Genomic DNA, 21,244 nt, shown 5'->3' on the forward strand with positions numbered 1-21,244 from the left:
TGCCTATACATTAGTAAAGTTGACAAAACTGCCAATTTGATAGGGCCATGATCGGTGCCCTACTCCCGAATCTGCCTATGTGCACTATTTAGGTCTCAATAAATTAAAAAATTGTTGCAAAAAAACGCGTTTATTTTTCATGCAAGATAGTAAATGACTGGCAAACCTCAATTGTTGTTAATGACAGAGTTTAATTGTATAAATAAGTCTTAATAACTTTTTCAGGTTGTTCTATTTCTCATGGTTCGACCAGCACAACTTCTATTACATCAGTATCATCTTTTACCTACTCTGCTGCTTCACCCCGCCTTGCTTCAATAACTACATCAGCAGTTCAGGTTGCCAAAGTATTTCCTCAGCAGGTATATTCCTCCTATACTCCAACTCTGTGTCTTTTTATAGTTTTCATTCATTTTATTCCTTACTGTTTCCCAAAAGTGCAATAACAAAAGTTTATATAGTTTGAGTATAGTTTGTAGTTGACAAAGGTTTTTAAGGATTTTCCGAAAAATATTTGTAACAGAAATCCAGTATTACATACTTTATTACTTAAAAGATACCAAGGAAACATATGGAAACATATTACATGAGTACCAATTAAATATTGACATTTTGTTATAACATTAGAATAAATTCAACAGAAAATATTTAAATGGATTTGTAAAAATGTATTGCTTTCTTGTACGTTTGGTTCAGCTTCTGGAATTGTCAAAATATAGATTGCAGTGTGTTTTTATTAAATCTTGGTTAGTGATTTACAAAAATCTCAAATCTACGGCAAGCCATTTTCACCAACTACAAACTCAAGTCGCAGTCCAAGTAAATGCCATAGCAAATCAATTGCTTTAAAAAATGTTTTAAGCTATTAAAATGTATGAACTGATTTTATTACAGTGCACTGTTTCACAAAGCAACCTCCAAAAAAACACAAATATCAAGCAAACTGTTTCACATGTAAAATTAAAGTAATCAACCAAAGTAATCAACCAAAGTTTAGCAATACATTCATAAACACCTTATTTGAACTCAAGTGACTTGCCTAAATGATTTATTTGTCCAAAAAACTTGAGTTAAGTTTAGTTAACCAAACGAGTAAAGTCAAGACAAGTCACTCAAAAAACAGTGAGTTAGCTGCAGCTATGTTAACTCATGACTTAAGCAAATACAACACTTAGAATATTGTCTGCACAAAAACCTTCTCACAGGCCCTGTTGTGGATAATCCAAATAATCACTATATAAAACAACAAATCTGAACACAGATCAAACAAGTCCCAATCAAGTCTTTTGAATCTTGAATTTTTTTTATTTTCTAATGATGGGGCTGAATCTACAATTTTACATCTTTATGCATTATGCCAGGGATGGAGATTGGAGAACCTTTATATTAAGAGGGTCCAAAAAAAGCGGACCATGAATTAAATTCCATGATAAAATTAATGTAAAACTTGCTGCTTAACTTCATAAATATACTTATTAAGTTTGTCTTGTATTCATATTCCATAAGGTTCTTTATAAATTATTGTATAAATAGAGTTATGAAAATTAGGGTTAACACTAACATTGAGAACAAATAAAGTTAACAAAGCTACAACAAATATTTTTATAGTGTCAAAACGGATTTTGCAGGGAGTTTTTCATGCTGTAATAATTGTATTTAAACAGTAGTGTCTTGTTACAATTATATGTGTTTTTACACATTTTGTTCTGTTTTAGAACCTTTTATAATGTTTTGTTTAATTTCGGAAAAACAATTGTTTCGCTGAAAACCTGTTATGGGTCACTTTGTGACTAGTGGGTGCCTGGTTGACTATCCCTACACTTTGTCTTGTGTCTTCCTATTTACTTACACATATGTTAGCTTGCCTTTAAGTACTCTTTATTAAACAACATTTTTGAAAGAGTAACAAGTAAAAATCGCTTAGTTTATCCTTCCACTTTTTCTTTCTTTTTTTGCTTCGCATTCTGTGTTTTGTCATTTGCTATACTTGTATGGAGTCCTTTTAAACCATAATAATTTGCTTTTTATCAAATGTTCAAAAGTTTTTATCAAAAGTAAATTGTCATGCAGTCGGACAGGTTTACATTTTTTTACACTGTATATCTTAGGAAACTCATTTTGATGGTAGTATTAAAAATGTTATTATCAAACTCTACAACAGGGCTGCTGACAGTTTAAATATTTAAAAACCTAAACACTTACTTGCATAAAGCTTAGATACTGCAAACTTCAAAATTCCAACTTATATTCATGCACAGTGCTAACCGTTAAAGTTTTTTATTTAGTTTTTTTAAGATACTAAAATATTAAAGTTTCATGCACAAATTCTGAATTTCTTGATTGACTAGGTCTCTCATATTTAATTTTCTTAAAAATAAGCTACCTTTCCAAAGATATATTTTAATATTTTAATATAGCCTTCTGTGAGTGGAATATCAGCACATGTTCGTACTACAGAGTTTCAACAATATGGTTCCATTCTTAAGCAAGGTCAATCAGCCGCCACAACTGTCCACTCCTCACTTGCTAATGTGACATCACTTGCTCCAAGCTCAGTAAGGAAAACAGTGATTAGATTATATTTTGGTTAGTTTGTCCAGCCTATATAAATTAGGACTTACAAATAAACAGTTTCCAAATCAGAATAATCTATAATTCCATAGTATTAAGACAAACGAGTTAATAAAGCCCAATAAGCAGTAATATCTCTGACGGAATAAGATTCAAAATAGTCTGGATCAGAACTTAACCTGTCAGAGGCTCCATATCGTAAAAGCGTCATCGTAAATAAAATATTTTCGGGCAGAGTGTAGACTAAATATCATAATGTTGCATGCATGACACACAAAAATTGGGGTGGAGTAATTATGGAATAAAATTTAAACCACTTCCCCAACTGGCTTGAATCCAATTTTCAATAGGAGAAACTTAACTGGCATCACTGCTGTTATAATCTGAAAGCTGCGCTAACAAAGCTGGTAGCATGCACATAAACACGTGAGAGATTACTTACGTTTGTTGATATATTACATAAATCAACAACCAGTTAAAATGTTTATATTACATATGTAACCATGCTGTTCATTTGAATAAGTCCGGTTGAAAAAATCATTTTACTTTTAGTAACATATTTACCTACCATGCAAAACTAAAAAAATTGTTATTAGGCTTGTATTACTCCACTAAATTTTTTTTTGTGTCATGCATTGTATAATCAACATTTTATCAAAAAATATTTATTTTTTAGGATGATATTTACATTATAAACCCTCAAATGATTAACGATATAATTTTGCTGCTGTGAATGTTAATTTTATTAAATTTGAGAAGGGTCAGGTCAGAAATGTTATTCAAATTGGCTGATTTAATATGAGATCACTCCCGGGGCCTGTAATAGTTGTGGTTAGTATTTGGGTTACGGTTAAAGTTATTAGGGAAGATGGTGTTTTTATTTTATCTTTATGCAGTGGAACGTTTAATCACTGTTTTCATTAGAAAGCTTAGTTTAAATGCTTGTGTTTAAAAATGTAGATTAATTATACATTTATTCAAAAGCAGATTGTACCCACGTTATTTATCTTTGAACATTCCTTTTTCACGATATTTTATTTGCCACAAACAAAGCTAAAATGCTGGATGTCATCCTATTAAAACAAAAACCTTCTAAAAACAATACTAAATGATTGCTTTTATTACATCTGTTTATAAAATAGAATATATATCACATGTTCTTTCCGGATTTCTTTGTTTTCACCCCTGGACCAATAAAAAAAAATATCCAGACTTCTAAACTTATCAAACTATAAAATAATAAAAGGTAATTTCATTACTGATTTTATTTAGTGTTTCTAAACTGCATTCCAGACAGGATCTTCAGTGATGCAACCTATGATTTATATGCCACACCCCACTGGTATTAGCCCCAGCTTTCCATACCCAACTCAGACTGCATCAGCGTATAACTCAATACGTACGAATTCAATTTTGCCAGGTATGCCAATTCATGATGTTCATAGTAGAACACCTAGGTTTTGGATGTTTAAATTTAAATATTTTTTTTAATATGTCATTTCTGCCTGATTTTCGTTATGTTTTAAACAAAAATCAGTTCTATAAATTTTTGAATCAATTGGCCAACATTAGGGGCTCTGCAGACACCTCAAAGTAACCTTTCTAACATGGGGATTTACTACCTAATACATTATTTTTAGTTTATGTTAAAAACATGTAAACATTGTGGTATTCATGCTAACTAAGGGTAATAAAGCATCAGTAATGTATTTTTCTCTTTCATGCAGCACAAATTGTATTTCTAATTCCTAAATTCTAAGCCAGCGGTTCTCAAACTGGGGTCCGCATGACAATTTTCTGGAACCGTGAAGCTCCTAATAAAAATCAACACAACGCTCCTAAAGAAGAACATTTTTTGTGCAATAAAATTTTCAGGCAACTTACTTTTCCAAACCAAGCTTAACAAACACAATAATAATAACTAATTAACTATGTCATACATAGGCATAATTGTATGAAAAAAAAGAAAGCCAAACTCAGTCTTGACCTATACGCACAAAGTGATATTACGCTAACTTAACTCCAACGTTTTTGTGCTCAACATCACAATCTATGATTAGTTGTTTATTTATGTGATAGCATGTTTTGAGTTTAATTGTGCATTGTGGCGTCATACTATTGCATTGTGCAAATGATAGTTACAATTTTAGAGCTTGCTGCGCTGCCATTTTGTGCCGTACGATCACGGTTTTAAAACATACAACGATTGCTTCTGAGACTGCAAGTGAATCCGTCTTATTTGATACCATTATAAACAACTTGTTTTTGTGTATATTTTTGTGTATAAGGGGACCTTTTTTTAAAAAGTTTGGGAACCACTGTTCTATCTCATTTTGAGAACTGTGATTTAATTTGGCATATATTTTCTTTCAATTATTTTTTAACACATTTTAATTATGAAAAGCAAAGTTGTATTATGAACAGTGGAGAAAGACGCAATACTCCCTGTTTGAAAGTTTTTTTAAAAACAGGACTATGCTCACCTGTGAAATTTTTTGCTTCATCCAATCCACCTTGAAACTGTGTGTTGCCTCTGGCTCAGTGGCAGATCCAGGGGTTGGTTTTGCTCTCCGGACCCCCTTTACGTTAGTGATATTATATTTTTTGTTCGTTTTTGTCCGGGTTTTACACACCGTTCGAATCGGCAATGATTTTAATATAATTAGGTCACACGCCTTAAGCTAATGTGAAATCAAACGCAAATGCCGTTTTTCGTCTCCTGTTTGGTAAACCGTAAACGCAGGAGATTTTTTCTATATCACCTGTCATTATTCGTTGCGTTGGCTATTTAGCAAGGGTGTATTCGACAATTTACAATGTAAAGTCGAGCCTTTTTACTTTTTTATCGTTAAAAACAACAAGTTAGGCGCAGCTAGTATTCCTTGTTGCGCGCGCTAATATCTGATGTTGGTGTAACAACGGCATTTTTTTAACAAGCAGATTCTCTAAAGAGGTGGTTAACTGTGACTTTCAAAATGGCTTTTTTATGTAATGATTACTACCGCAAAATTAATCTCTATAAGCATATCTTAAGTCCCCGTGTTTAGTGTGTAATTCACACAACTTATTTTCCCTTAAACACAGCTTGTTTTAGCTGATTCAACATACTACTCTGCACAGATGTTGCACTAATCGTGGCATAATAACACCCAGGAAAACAATCTTCGTTTAGTATTGCAGATGGCAAGAGACGTGCTTGCAATTTAGCGTGGTCCAGTACATGGAACTTAGGAAAATGCGCTGCTGATAGTCCAAACATGATTCTACCAAAATCAATCACACATGCTTTACTGTCTTGGTTTAGTTTTTTGTCTGAAGTTAACGATCGCGCACTAAGCAGTTTCAACACACAGGGTCGCTTTGCTGGACGTTAATTGGCAAATAAGTTCCAACAAGCTTCATGGATTTTTCAATAAGCTTATCCAAAATGTATTTTACATGTTTTTTGTGGCTCATTCATTTAATAAGTAGTATCAAAGTATAAATACAGTAGTCAGAGGTGTACCTCTCAATAAAACTATCTTTCGTTTATTAATGTATCACATTGTTGGAAAACAGTAATTTATTTTTAGAATCCCCAAAAACTTGTTTATCAAGTGACATGACATTGCAGTGTTAAACACCAACCATATCAAAAATCCGTAATATTCATAACTTGTTACCATATGATAAAAAAAAATTGTTCTGGTCTTTAAAGCCCAATATCATGTGATTGTGCAAAAATGAATTTTAAAATGTGGCTTGTGTTGAAAAAAAGTTTGCCCACCCCTGATCTAGACAAAAACAAAATTATTTCATCCTACATGACTTATTAAATGATGACTACAGGATTGAGTTGTTAACTCTGTTGTATTTGGCCGAGGTTGTGTGTAGCCTGGTCTTGCTTGCACATAATATCCTTAATTAATCAACTCATTTTGGTTAGCCCCTCTTGAAGCTCCAAGTGACTATGATATTTGTGCCGTTATCATTCGTCAATAAGACTTCTGAAGGTCTAGATAGCAGCTGAGTATGAATGTTTCATGCAAATGAGATCTATTATTGTGCACTAAATACTTAGGTGACCAGCTAAATTTATATTTCTTATAAAAATTTTGCACTGATAACTCTTTAGGCCGTTCTTAACCGGGGGGCGGACAATTACCAAAGAGGGGTGGGTATAAAAAAGGTTAAGAACCACTGATTTTGGCTGTAATGTGAGTTTTCTGCTTTGACTAACATATTAATAATCAATGTTATATTGTAAATAACAGGAATAAATGTAAAGTCTAGGTAACTTGTTTGCATTTAGGTGCACTATACCAACTTATCTTTACTTTATTTTTACCTTATATTTATGCATTTAGCGTCAAATCCTAGTGGAATTTCCCCTATAAGAATAAGCCAACCACTGCTTGTTATGGAGCCTAGAGTAAATCAGAATAATTCTGCTGCTTATACTCAAGGTTTGTAGTAAGTCAAGTTGTTTAAATTATGTACAGTTGTGAAAAATAAATAATATTTTTTTCAGGACAAAGTATGATTCAAGCAGTTTCCAGCTCTCCAGCAGGAGTATTAGAATCACAGCCAAGGTTGCTACAACCTCAATTATCAATTGGCCAAGGATCTACAACTTCCATTCAGCATATTCCTAACATGTCTCCTAAACCTGCAATTTTGAGACGTCCTGTTCGATCAGACTTTAGGTTAGCCAAAATATCCGTGAATTTGAATCGAAGTAAGACTCCTAAGTTATTTAAAAAGAAAAAAATTCCAAAAACAAAATAAAGTTTTTCATTGGGACTTGTTAGGCCATTTGTGTAGAGATTAAAGTTTCCCCTAATATTATGTGTCAATCAAATTTTAGGGAGAATAGCTACATGTAACCTCAATGAAACGATATTTTTCCATAAATAATTACCACTTATGAATAGAGTCCCCAATTTTTTTGTCAATTCTCCCTAGGGAATTTTTTTCACTCACTTGCCCAAGAACCACTAGCTTGGCACCTTTTATTAATGCTCCAAATGATATGGTACATGTTTTGCTTTTTCGTGGGGGATTATGGTAATACAATTTATTTATTTGTTATATTGTCATAATAATGATTAGAATATAGGGTGATAGCAAATGTTAATTTGGTAGTAAGTTATCTATTTCTTTTCAGCATCAACAAAAAGCTCAATTTTATATCTGATTCAAAATCCACAGATAGAAGCTCACCGGTTAAATCTGACCGGTAAGTTTTTTTTCAAAAATGTGATTGTTTAAAGAGAAAAATGTGATTGTTTAAAAGAGAAAAAATATTAAAACCTTTATTTGATGTTATTTATTCAAATAGGTTATATGACCCAACAACATTCAAAATGTGATTGTTTAAAGAGAATAATATGAAAACCTTTATTTGATGTTATTTATTCAAATAGGTGTCAATGTTGTTGGGTCATGTAACATTAATCTAATTATCCACCAGCTATTAAGCGAGTGAATAGTATACAATGCATTGTGTAGAGCAGTAGTTCTCAAAGGTTTCCAACTCGAGTCAAAGGTATCAAACATGAGCGACGAAAAAGCAATTTGTCATATTTGTCAAATAGCAGGTTTGCCATGTTTGAAACCTCTGTCGTTTTGACAAGCTGATTTGCATAGTTTAGACTTTCCATTATTTGATATCAATCTTATCTAACATCATGCAATAAGTAAAAGTAATTCGTTCAATTGCATGCCCTTTCACATATATAACAAAACCAATCATTACATTGTTGTCATCTGTTGAGACTCGCAACACATTTATCCTATTGTAAACTAATAGTTGTAAAAACTTCCGTCAACTTGAGCAAATGTATATCTCTAGTGTAGCTTTCGGCAAAAAAGGGTGTTAAAAAAGCAATCCTTCTTCAGTACTTTCTTTATGGACATGTTGCACATACAGTAGCAGCTCTGCATGATTAATACCTCTGTTATTTCCCAAAGCTTAATTGCAAACTTAAAACTTTTATTTATTATAAGATTGGTCACTGGATTAAATCATCACTGATTTCAGCAATTTATCTGTAGGTAGTGTCATTAGATAAATAATTTTGTTAATTTCATCACCATATTGTTCCCCACATTCTATTTCTGACATTTTAACAGCTGCATGGAAAACGAGATCTTCGCCAACAGTGAAAGCTGGCCGAATTTGGCTTTCAAATACCTGGTTTTAAATAATACAGAGGAATTTTTTTTTTTAAATATTTCTTTGATTTGTTGGAATACTGTCCATACTTCATATTAAAATCCTATTTTCATTTGAAGAGTTCCATGCTTTCTGCATCAAAATTTTATTGCAATTTATGCAAAGAGGTTACTCCCTCCATTACTATGATTTAAAGTAAACCCACACTGCAAAAATGTTTTCATTATTTTTTTTTACTCTTCGGCTTTTTACCATGTGCCTCAATGTTTCCACACAAGTCTAATAAACATCTAATATATAAAATTGTGCAGTTTGTCACAATATCATAACAGGTACCAGCTCTGTCAGCAACGGTTAAAGAGCACTTTAGCCACACTTCAATGATGCAGCAGGCAATTTACTTAACACTGGTTCCATTTCAAACTTAAATCTTCCTCCCCAAATGCCCAAATACGACTACCTTTATAGATGTAGAGAACGTTCCAAAAATTTCCCCTCCGTAATCATATAAATAGCTGTATTACATCTGATAAGCATATAAAATAAACTATTGGACTGTAATCTTAACTACATCAACCATATCAGTGGCATAGTACTACAAAGTAATAGGCAAGATACCATGAGCGAATGAGTAGCAACCTAACGATGACAAAACCAGTGTAGAAAATAATTTACTAAGCCTGTTACCAATTATGGTGACAATGACGTAACAAAGAATAATGTTTCGAGACCCACAGTTTTATGCTTGGCTAGCATATTTGTAATATGAATAGGTTATTAATTCTGCAGTACACTTAGGAATCTTTTGCTGCGCACTAATGTACCAAGGCACACAGTTTGACACTTTATTGTGTAAAGATTCATTAGGTGTTGGAAACTTTTTGTTTTCTTTTTATTTATCTATAAGATATAAAAATAAGTTTCTTGTATATAAATCATTATGTTCTATATCTTCGGCGAATGTTCACATATAGCAAGAGAGAAATCGAGCAACCTCGTAAGCAAGTGGCTCGATAAGCTAAAAGAGAAAGAAGTCCTGTGCTCCCAAACAAAAAAAATTTCTATGAGAGCAAGCGCCTTCGCAATACTTTTAAACATGGTCATAGCAATTTTTACTTTTAAATGGTCACGTGTTAAAAGCCCAGTTTTTTTACCCACGCAAAACTTGATACAGCTCACAAAAAATGGTGTTTATTGCAGAAGTTACGCAATTTTTACTTTTAAACAAGATACGAAAACTTACCTGGATAATATACAACAAACCTTCTCAAGAATATTTTGATAGTGATGGAGGTCAAAGCCTAATGACTTCTCACAATAAATTTAGCAATGCCAAATTTAGGCAGAGTTTGCAAATTATTGCCTTTATTGCAACAGTTTGAACAGTAGTGAGAATTTTTATTTTGAGGGAACTTTTCTCACGTATGAGGATTTTTTTCCTGTTTGATGCAGTTTGGCACTGGGATTATGTATTTATTTGCTAACATGCAAGTCTAAACTATTGCTGCTACAACCTAAAGTTTTACGTCTAAAACTGATTTCCCGACAATCATCGCCATTTCTGTTTTACTATGTTGGCTGCATGGTCTCCGCAAAAAAAACACTTCACATGTTATGATATTTATATTTACCAAACGGGTAGTGCCAAGCAGTGCAACATTTAGGCATAAGTTAAACTATTATGTAACACACAACATTGCTTTTGGGTTACATACTTTATTTCATTTAAGCTCACACGACGAAGAATTGAATTTTATTTGTTACAATTAAACAGGTAATACTGATAATAACTTAACTTATAATCATCAGTCGATTAAATGCAGTCCACACAGTCACAGGCCTTATCCTTATAAAGAGATGTTTTTATTGTGGGGAAGCATTAAGAAGTTATTATGTTATGATTATCAAAACATCTGCACCACAGCTGTGCACTATGAAAGTAACTATCCACTATCACCAGTTCAAATGTTTGATTCTAATTTACTTGATTCATATTTGTATAAAAATATTATTCATTGTGCAATAATAGGATTGTAAGTGCATAGGCCTGTTGAAAGGATGATGCAGCCCATGAGTGTGAGCTCAGCTTGCCTTACAGTAATGGATTAATAAGTTTTGTAGTACAGCACACTTCTATTATCTTCTATTAAAAAGCTATTTATATTTTAATATGGGGCCTTTAAAAATGTTTTGTAACACTGTTCAGTTCATGAACATTTAATATATACCAGTGATTCTAAATGGCTTCTTGGTCGATATATAAAACAATTTATACTTAAGTCTTAACTAATTAATTAAATTTATTTGTTAGTTCACTATCTTGTCATTTAAGCAGTGTATTTAAATAGATTAACTGGTATTAGTTGTCTCAGCACTGAGGCGGGTTTTCATGTATAACTTAATCAGAAGTCTAGACAAACAAAACTTAAATTTCAAATCCTGTTTTATATTTATCAAATTTTGTACACTTAAGCAAAGTTTTTTGCCTGGCATTTGTTGCATTAGCAGATGAGTAAAATATATATTTTTTTAAGGTAACAAAAAATATTTTTAAGGTAACAAAAAATATTTTTGTTCATTACAGCGATGCCGGCAACATTGCCAAACCTTCTTTGGTACAGTTTGAAAACAACTATTCAATTGGTTCAAATATTAAACCTGTTTTACCTGGCAAAGGTAGGTCATTGTGTGGCAAATCAGTTCTTCAATATTGATAAATCAATCAATGTGAAAAAAGTACATTTACTTTAAAAAACAGAAATTAAAAATTTAAGTATGTTATCCTATGATTTTCATGGTAATAATTTATGATGATACTTGCAATAGTATTTTGTTTTATTAGTCAAACAGATTGTTACCAGTAATGGTATGGGACCAGGACGAAAGGGTGTTAGTTCCAAAGATTGCAATGCTACAACTTGCATAAAAACAGGTATTTATAATACTATGTTTTTACCTTAAATAAAACATTAACTACTAATTTATTGAACTTATTTATTGAAAACTAAAAGTTATGTCATTTTTTTGAGGTACATATGGTTGTTAAACTGATAAAAGTGAAATCACTGTGCTATTATTTTTTTTTACTTTAAAATGCAAAGATTGAAGGTCCTAGCTACTAGTAACTTTGTAGACGTAGTTTAAACAGCTTCTGTAGACATGAGACTTGATAAATTATTAGATGATGGAGAAAAGGAGTTCTCATGCTGAATTTCACAAAGCATGTAAAGCGATATTTAAATTGTTTTCTGTAGTCTAATAGTGCTACTGATGCCAACTAGCATTGTGACATCATCTGGACAGATTTTGGCAGCAAACAACCTGTTTTTTTTAATCTTATGAACACCTTCAATAGGTCAGTTACTGCATATTTGGTCAAATCAGAGTTATTCCTTCTATGGTTAGTCACTGATAAAATCTTAAGAGCTAAGGGTATTTTTAGAGCCTTGAGCAGTGGTTCCCAACCTGGGGGTCACAAGGCGTTGTTGTCTGTGGGGTTGCCGTGTAGTATTTGATAAAGAAAAACTTCATAAAAAAACAAGCAATATATACTAAAAGTTTATAGGAGCAAAAGCAACCGCCAGTCTAACGTTTGTGTTTATGTGGCTTTTGCTGCAGTGAACCAAACGTGTTTATGACGTCACCGTTGTACTTTTCAATTATTGAATAAAGCGTAGCTTTAGTCAAACAATGTCTAATAAAAATGAGTGAACGCTCTAACCGTAACTTTAACTTGTTGTGATACTTAAATCCAGGCATTTTAGCCAATTTTGTAATATTTTTTATTGGTTTATATATCATACACTATAATTGGGGGTCGCGCAAGTTATCACAAACTTAAACGGGGTTGCAATGCTTCGAAAAAGAAATTTTGCAAATGCATTGTTGAATACTAAAATAATAACAGAGATTAGCATAAAATTGATGTGTAATGAATAAAGTCATATTTTTCTAATTTTTAGGTTATGAAAAACTTTTTTTTTTAGTGATTAGTCATCTAAAAATAGTATTTGTGAACACTGATGCTACTCCTGAATTTGTCAGCATATCTACTTAATAACCTATGTTATTTATATTAGGGTTTACAGTTTTAAATTGTGTACCACAAGAAAACAAAGATTCACATAGCAAGCAGCTTATAACCTTGTTCTTTTTAAATCGGTTATTTTCCACCTATGTTCCGCGGAACATCACCATTCTGTTAAGAATTGCCAGGTGTTCCGCAAGAAAATTATTAGTTATGTTCTATGTAACACCGATCAAAATTCACTGGTTTAACACATTGGATTTATTAAAATAATTATCATCTAGTCCAGGGATGGCGAACCTTCTCATCGCGGGGGTCACAAACACAACCTTAATCCTTAAAAAATGCTGAAGTGGGTCATATATTTAATTATTTGCTAATTTTATGCGAAACTTTGCTGCTGTGTTATTTTAAGTGTTATTGTCGGGGTTGGTAATTCAAGATTTTTGGGCGATTTTCAAATTCGGATTCCCACGAATATTAGGAACCTAAATAGATAATAAATTCTGCAGTATTTTTATGGGATTACATGAGTTCAGCAGAAAGCTTTTCAGTTTGATTCAACCAGGGTTTTCAGAACTTTTAGTCTTAAAGGTTTGCTACCCTTTACGTTTCACAACGGTAAACAAAATGCTTTTAGTTGTCTTTTTATCTGTACGCATTTGTTAAAGTGCATTTAATGTAGAACTATACTCGTCACCGCTAAAACACTTTTGCACGACCACTAGATTAGGCAGCACTGATTTAAACAGTATAGTGCTATATAAGAAATAAGTGTTTGTTTTTTACATTTATCCTTTCCTGAAAATAATTTATAACATATCTGTATTTCTGGAGAGACAAGTGGGTCATCAAAAATCTGTCGTGGGTCACGTTGTGACCCGCGGGACAGTGGTTCGCCATCCCTGATCTAGTCGAACTGTTAACTTTTCCCATTCAGGTTTGGATTAGATTAACACGTTTTTTAGAATCCGTTTAAAAAAGCAGTTTAAACCTTCCAGTTCAGCTTCGGTTTGACCCAAGGTATTTCAAACCAGTTTATAAAGTTTCTGTTCGGGTTTAGTGTTAAATCAAAGTAACTTGCATTATCTTAATTGCATAACTATGTTTATTTATAATTATTGTGTTCTAATTTAAACATCAATGAAGTGGTAAAAATAAAAAAAAAAACAGCTTGTTATTTAAACATCTAATCAAACTGCAATGTTACGTTTAATAGGCAAGAAGTGTATGTCATCCTTTTTTGCGCTATTGTAGAGTTTACACATGTTTTTTTGAGTTATGCGATTTATTTGTCCACTGCCATTTTAACATAATCTCGAGTAATTATATGGTTTCATATTGTTACCTAATTAACCAGCTTAAAATATTTAGGTTAGGGTTTATTTAGTATTTTTGTTATACGCTTATCAACAAACAATTTTTTTTCAACATTTTGCAAACATCAATAAACTTGAACATTGTGTAACTTTACTCTCGGAAATATTATTTATGATGTCATGCAGGAGTGAAACACAGATAGGCTGATTCAGGCATAGTTAAGCTTTAACCTTATTTCAACATATTTGGCTCAGTTTTGGTTCGGCTGCTTAAAATTTTACAAAACACTGTTTGGGGACTGTTGGATTTCCTAGTTATTACCAGTTTGAATATGCCATCCTAATTTGCTTCATTCTTTGTTGTGTAATAAATTTATATTACGTGTTAAGTCAGTGGTCGGCAAACTGTGGGCGGCGGCCCAAATTGCCGCGACAAAAAAGTTTGCCGATCACTGTGTTAAGTAATAGGATTGTAATTGTGTGTGCCTGTTGCTGACTAAGGACAATATCGGAAAAAAATTTTTTTTGTTTATTTGTTTGGTGCACAATATTTTAATGCATTTAGTGTTCAGTGGCTCGAAAAGATTATAACATTACTTAAAGTCATACGCCATGATATGTCATGCCTGTCACGGTTACTTGAAAATCGATTGTTATTTAATATTATTTATTTAGGTAATGCTGAGGTGGTAACTTCGCACACTAGCCGCTTAACACAACTTTCTACTGATCACAAGTTCAGTGTTGAAACCGAAACCCCATTGTCCTACACAGGCAAAAGTGATTCAGGTGTTCTATATATATATATATATATATAAATATATATATACACATATATAATAAAATAGAATTCACTTAGTAACTGGTAACTGCATATTACATCAAATTGGCCTTGTGACATGTTTTGTAAATCTTTAAATGCTGATTTTTTGGAGAGCAAATAAACTTGCAATCTCTAGGTTTAATATTTTTATTATGTGCGGCATAGAAAAATATTCATGATTTTTGTAGTGGTAAACACTAATTTGCCTTTATTTGTTAAAATGCTTATCTAAAGTTCATTTTTTAGTTTCCTGTCAAATATCGCAACAGCGTGTTCATAGCTACCATATACAAACCACAAAGGCATTTGATGCTGGATGTGGTCAACACCAAGTCGGCCATCCAAGTTTACATCAGCCCCCGGGATCCAAAGTCAGACAATTACAACAGCGAAGCATGGTGACAGTTAGTGCTGCTCCAAGGATTAACAACAATACACACCAAAGAACGGATCACGGGAGTAGTTCCCCATCTCTGCTTGGGGGTGTGCAAATTAAACAACTTCATGCAAGTGTGCCTTTACATTCTAGATGCTCTGGTACAGACGTCCAACAGGAAGCTAAAGTAAAACTAAAGTTTAGTTCACTTAGTGGTTCCCTTAAGCGCCCATTCAATAAAATAAGTTCAAAAATGTCAACACGGGATACTCCTGACGCCAAGCAAGAATCATCAGAGAAGCTTCTTACGAATTCTGCAACCATGAACATGATTGATTCAGCAAGTCCTGATGTTGGTTTGTCCCCAAGAAAGAAGCCAAGAAAGCAAACTCACATTGTTGCAGAAGGTTTATTCTTTAATATGATACTAAAGCAGATATTAAAAAAAGTGTTTAGCCTAAAATATAGATATTTGCATTCTTCAGAGCTTCCTTTTAATTTTCAAATGATTGACGATGAAATGTCTACAGATGATGCTGATGAATGTGAAGATGAACAACCTCTTGTATCTTTAATGAATACCCAATTAGGTAATTTTATATTTTTTTACTATAACTTAGTGTAAGAAGTGTAAGCAGGACGATGAATGTTGTTTAATCTACATGCTCGATGTTTGTGATTTTATAGCTTCTGGTAAAGCTAACAACAACAAAATATCAGGCACAGCTTCTGAACCAACAAGTGTATTTGATGCAAGCAAACCAACTGAGTTTACGGATAAAGATGGAGTAAGGTAAACTTCAAACATGATTTTGGCAGTATATTAAATTGCAATAATCCTTTGTTTTCTACTTTATATAGGTATGTTGTTAGTCGAGAAAGACCACCTATTAATTTGCTAAATGGTCATAGATCACGAGCTGCAACCAATCACTTCACACATTACTCTGACATCAAAGTAAAAGGTATCTTGTTTGTTACTTGTAAGATTTTTATAGTAGAGCCAAGAGTTTGTGTTACTGACTTCCTAAAAAGGCATCACCTTACCTTATTTACTGTTTATAATTTAGAAAAACGAGTAAATTTTCACGATCAATGTTTCAATATCAAGCGTTTAAATGGTTGGAAAGTTCAGCACCTTGCAACACAGCTTGAACAACTTGTAAGTTATATGTAATTATAAAATATAAATTTTAACACAAACCAAACGTTTGTAATGTTTTTATTTTACACAACAATGTAGTTACTTTTATTAGGGTTAGCGTATCGGTAGTTATTTTACTTATTTTGATTATGATAAAAATATATGCACTGATTTTTCTCAATTTTTATCAGATGACACTAGACGCTGATGCTTTGTCAAGATTAGAACACATTAAAGGAGATTTAGTTAGGCACTGCCAGGCAATGTTTAATGGACCTAGTTCACCAGTTGACGCGTCTGGTGCAAAATCACCCGCCCAGATATTGCCGATAGCACCGCCAGGGACTGTTTCAACTCCTACTCAAACTCGCAACCTTGCCTCAGCGTTTTGTAAACCACTTTCTTCAACCATTGGTGAATATGGCAGTTCTCCATTGACCCCATCTGAGAGGCGAATCTCGCGCTTAAGAGAAGAACTTTTAAAAACTGAAGAGATGGCGCAGGTAACTATAGCTCAAGTATTTTATTGTATAGAACTATAGATAGATCACCCCGAGAAAATTTTGTAAGTATATGTACATTTAACTTTTTACCCATCTCAGCAATTAAATATTTTTGAATATAAATACCCAAGACGTATTATTAAGAAAATAATATAATACGAAACACCTAACACAGATTCGTTTAAACTTTTCAATACGAAAAAACGAGACTGGAATAAATAGTAAAAGCTTATTTTCCTAACCATTATACTTTTCGGAAACTGCTTATGCAACTGCTTAAAGGCAGTAATATAAGGTATTAACACAATGGCGCAGTAAAATGCACGATCAAACATTTTATAAAGCTCTAAAAAACGTATTCATAAATGATAATATAAAGCTACCGTTTTATCTGCTTTTCACACTTGGCTGATCAAATGCCAATAATAATCAAACTGGGCATAGGCGAACTCACAGCTAGAGATGCAAACACGTCAAAATAAAGACGCAAATAATGGAATTCGTTAAAAAAAATACACACACATACCACCCACTTAAGATAGTTACAGTTAAAAGCTACTCAGGAATTGAGAGATAGGAACCCTATCTGGCTGCTTATTGGTTGGAATTGTATTTAGATGTTAGAAAAACTTTTGATTACAAGAAAGCGTATACTTTTATTATCTCTTTTAAATTTAAAATTCTTAAGATATGGTTGCGGGGATTTAAAATTTTATATTTGGGTGACTCCTAACATCTAAAAATATTATTGAACTGTGGTTTACCATCTACGGGCGTGTATGTCCTTAGGTGGCAGTTTTTTGGTCTTGTATTACACCGCCATGACGTTCCACTTCCCTAGATTCATAATCATTTATAATTCCAGCAGTAAACTTTGTGTTCGTTGTTGCCTTACGTTTAACATGTTAAGCGTATCTGATTTTTACCCGAATATTGCGAGATACACAGTTGAAATATCTACCAAACAACTCAAACATTAATTTGTTATGTGTATTATTATGTGGTCAAGCCCTTCTGGACACTTTTCGGCCAACGATAACATCTCACGTTATGTTTTACGCCGGCTGCCTTTGGAAATGTCTTAGAGAGAGTAGGAAATAACTAATTTGCCAAGCATCTGATTTGTGTAATAAAATTGTTCTGGACGGATTTTGTGCGGTGTAAGAAACTTATTATGTCGAATCACTCTCTGCGTCAATATGGCTTACTGTTTGTAAATTGCTCTCTTTCGCTGTCCATTTTAATCCCTTTTTATTTTCAAACAAGAGTATGATTTGCTTGCTGCGTGTAGTTATAGGGGCATTTATTGTTTGTTTTTTTGAACAAATTACTTTACCACCCACGAAGAACGATTTTAATATCACCCTTTTAGGATGTTTATGGTTGCAGCTTAATGACTCGAACGGTTACAGAAAAATAAATATTTATTTTTTTTTTCGGGAAGTTTGTAATGACTATGAATCTATCGGTCGGTTCCAAGGATTGATCATTGGTTTAAATTATATTGTTAATCTTGTCAACCTGCTTAGTTGTGGTCGTAAGGATTCCTGATAAAAAACGTTAGTTATAGTGTTGAACACATAACTACATTCCTCCACGCACCGAAATAGTAAGGCAGCTCAATTAAAATACAATTTGGTAGGACCAAAAAACGTAGACCAATTGCCAGGCTGGCAGAATCTTGGCAGCCTTCTGGTGACAAGCATTTTTGGCCTAATTTATTCGGTCTTTTGGTTGCGCTCCTAAACTTAAATGATGTGTTCGCATAAGGAATGTATCACATTTGCCATGAAAAGGCAATACAAGGCTAATAACAAGTAAATTAGCTAAGAAAAGAAGTTTTTTTGTGACATAAAGAAATACATAAGAGGCATGCTAGAGTACAACCTTGGGCCTGGGGGTTCACATGGCTTTTCTTACCCTAACACTGTTACATAGATAAGCTGTTTTGGGGCGAACTCGTGTGCAAACATGCAGTTCAGATTAAAACGTGCGACAAAAATTCTTTGGTTAACTTGGGAGAAATTTTGGCGCTGGTCTAGAATCCTACCACAATTATTAAATCAACGCACAATATTTGGGCTAGGGTGCGAGTTAGCGTTTGGTTGTTGGTGGGTCAAGTATTATTATATTCATTATTTAATAATAATACTTGACCCACCCTAACCCAAAACGCTAACCCGCACTCTAACCCAAATAATGTGCGTTGTGGTAGGATTCTAGACCAGCGCCGAATTTTTTAAAATAATGCTTGAAGAAATGATATTTATAATCCAATTTAATAGAAATTGTTTGCCGAGCTTAGAGTCACACAGTCAAGTACAACATGTTATAGTATGCATAGCAGTGGCTATGGCTGAAGGCTTAAAACAGAGCCACAAACATGGCAAAACAAAGCCAAAGATTTTTTTTGCGTTTACGTAATTAAAACAGCCATCTTTCAAAAAAAAAATTAAAGAAAAACAATTTAAACAACACTGTGTTTTTATCAAGGCCAATATCCAGCGTTGCAGTGTAATGCAAGAGCAATTGTCCGAGGCCAAATCACTTTTTGTTCGAGGTCTTGAGAATCGGGAGTTTGCCACAAGATTGGTGGAAGCAGGAAGGGAAAGCCAAAAAAATAACAAATCGATTGGGCCCAATAGCATACGAGGAACTAAAAAAAAGAAGAATAGCTGAATTAATCATCACTCATTCCTGCTTTTCATTCCGCTGCTGGTACTGCTGCTGTCGCTGTTATTTCTGTGGAAGTGGTTACTACAGATTTCCGTTTAAAACAGGACGCATCGGAAGAGTCCGATCAACCAAAATCATTACTCCTAAAACTGCTATTCGCATTTGGTATTTTCGAAATACATTTTCGTCATGTCGCGTACGAGCCAGCTTTGTTGGTTTCTATTTTAAGGTCTATTATTGTGATTGCACTTACATTTTTTATTGAATGTAGATCTCACAATAACATACACGCAACACGCAAGTGTGTTGACGCACCAAACGAAATTATTATAAGTAATTGTGCTTCACGGTTATAAACTAGAATTTTGTACCTTTTCAACCGTTGATATTTTTCATTGGCATATTTCATAACTCTGATTTACAAAACTTTCACTAAATAATTGTAGCCCAAATGATTATGTAGCGCTGATTCTCATATTATTTCACTTAACTAATTCAACTAGCCTTTTTGGTAAGTAGATTGGAAAAATGATTAAATTTCGGTTAAACTTTTCTATTTCATACAGAACTTGTGATGCCTTCATAGTTTGGAATCACTGGGATGTTACACATTGCCATTTTTTAAAAAATATTCTCAACATGTTTATTATTTTAACGAAGTTTCAAAAATACCTTGGTGCCTACATTTCTGGTTTTGTTTGTAAATACACATTTTTTACCACATTTTGTAAAGCAAATTTATGAAGGCATCTATATTTCAAGATGTGTAACGTGGTGAACAGTAAAGACGCAATAAATCTGCCACATACAGTTCTGAATCACTAATTTAGACTGCCATAGCATTGTGGTTGTCACATTTACAAATACAATCTGCTTTAATATGATCTGTAATCAGTTAACGAAGTTTATGCTTGTTTGTTTTTAAACCCTACGTTGTCAATGTTAAATGTGGTACCTAGGGCTAGGTTGCCTGTGTGGGACATTTATTTGAATCTATAAACCAGGCTCCGGGAGCCGCATGCGCCACCAAGCATCATTTTCTTTTTAGAGGCCCTGTGTCGTGCGAAGGATAAAATATACGATTGCCTTTTGCAAAATAGCTGTATTACATTATACTTCAAACATTTTACTTTTATTCAGCTGATAAGACTGTAATGCATTGATTCCCAACAATTTTGTGGTTGCGTGCTACATAAGAGGTAAAACAAGTGCGAGGCAGGCTAAACACAAAGTTCGATTAAAACGTATTTTTGATCTGCCATAATCCATAGTATTATCAAATGCAACGAAAAACTGAGAGGAAAGCGGGGCAAAACGTAGTCCTCACTTTTCTCGTTAACGAAAATTGCCAGCGCCAATATTTGTTTAGTGAACATTGACTATCGTCGAAAAAACGTTTGTCGCCAAAAATTAGGCAGATTCGATTTTGCACAAACCAGCGAGGAAACTAAATATGTTTGGGGGATGTTGATATAAGGATAGCACAGTAAAATTATGTGTTTGTTACTAAAGCTTAAGTAAAGGCGAAGTTACTTTTTTGCTAAATAATTTGTAGGTAAGGCCCTGTTCCGAAACAGTTGGTTTTTAAGTTGGAAGTATTTTAGGGAAATTAGGGTTTCGTTCAAAGCACAGTGTAGGGGCAAAACGA

The 21,244-nt window shown here is 33.3% G+C and overlaps 1 protein-coding gene across 1 annotated transcript in view; it reads left to right on the plus strand.

Moving 5' to 3' along the window:
- The window catches only part of LOC146148610 (uncharacterized), a 50,553-nt gene extending 29,996 nt beyond the window's left edge, over positions 1 to 20,557 (plus strand). Inside the window, exons 8-23 of the mRNA XM_083387811.1 lie at positions 226 to 362; positions 2,418 to 2,555; positions 3,865 to 3,991; positions 6,918 to 7,016; positions 7,082 to 7,256; positions 7,718 to 7,789; positions 11,313 to 11,404; positions 11,571 to 11,660; positions 14,750 to 14,863; positions 15,144 to 15,680; positions 15,759 to 15,863; positions 15,961 to 16,066; positions 16,135 to 16,238; positions 16,344 to 16,435; positions 16,609 to 16,920; positions 19,414 to 20,557. Coding sequence (XP_083243937.1) covers positions 226 to 362; positions 2,418 to 2,555; positions 3,865 to 3,991; positions 6,918 to 7,016; positions 7,082 to 7,256; positions 7,718 to 7,789; positions 11,313 to 11,404; positions 11,571 to 11,660; positions 14,750 to 14,863; positions 15,144 to 15,680; positions 15,759 to 15,863; positions 15,961 to 16,066; positions 16,135 to 16,238; positions 16,344 to 16,435; positions 16,609 to 16,920; positions 19,414 to 19,599 — 2,486 coding nt within the window. The 3' untranslated portion in view covers positions 19,600 to 20,557. The remainder of the gene's footprint in view (positions 1 to 225; positions 363 to 2,417; positions 2,556 to 3,864; positions 3,992 to 6,917; positions 7,017 to 7,081; positions 7,257 to 7,717; positions 7,790 to 11,312; positions 11,405 to 11,570; positions 11,661 to 14,749; positions 14,864 to 15,143; positions 15,681 to 15,758; positions 15,864 to 15,960; positions 16,067 to 16,134; positions 16,239 to 16,343; positions 16,436 to 16,608; positions 16,921 to 19,413) is intronic.
- The last annotated feature ends 687 nt before the right edge of the window (positions 20,558 to 21,244 follow it).

The sequence above is a fragment of the Ascidiella aspersa genome, chromosome 4 (assembly GCF_963924565.1).
Source record: "Ascidiella aspersa chromosome 4, kaAscAspe10.2, whole genome shotgun sequence".
In the NCBI taxonomy this organism is placed as follows: Eukaryota; Metazoa; Chordata; class Ascidiacea; order Phlebobranchia; family Ascidiidae; genus Ascidiella; species Ascidiella aspersa.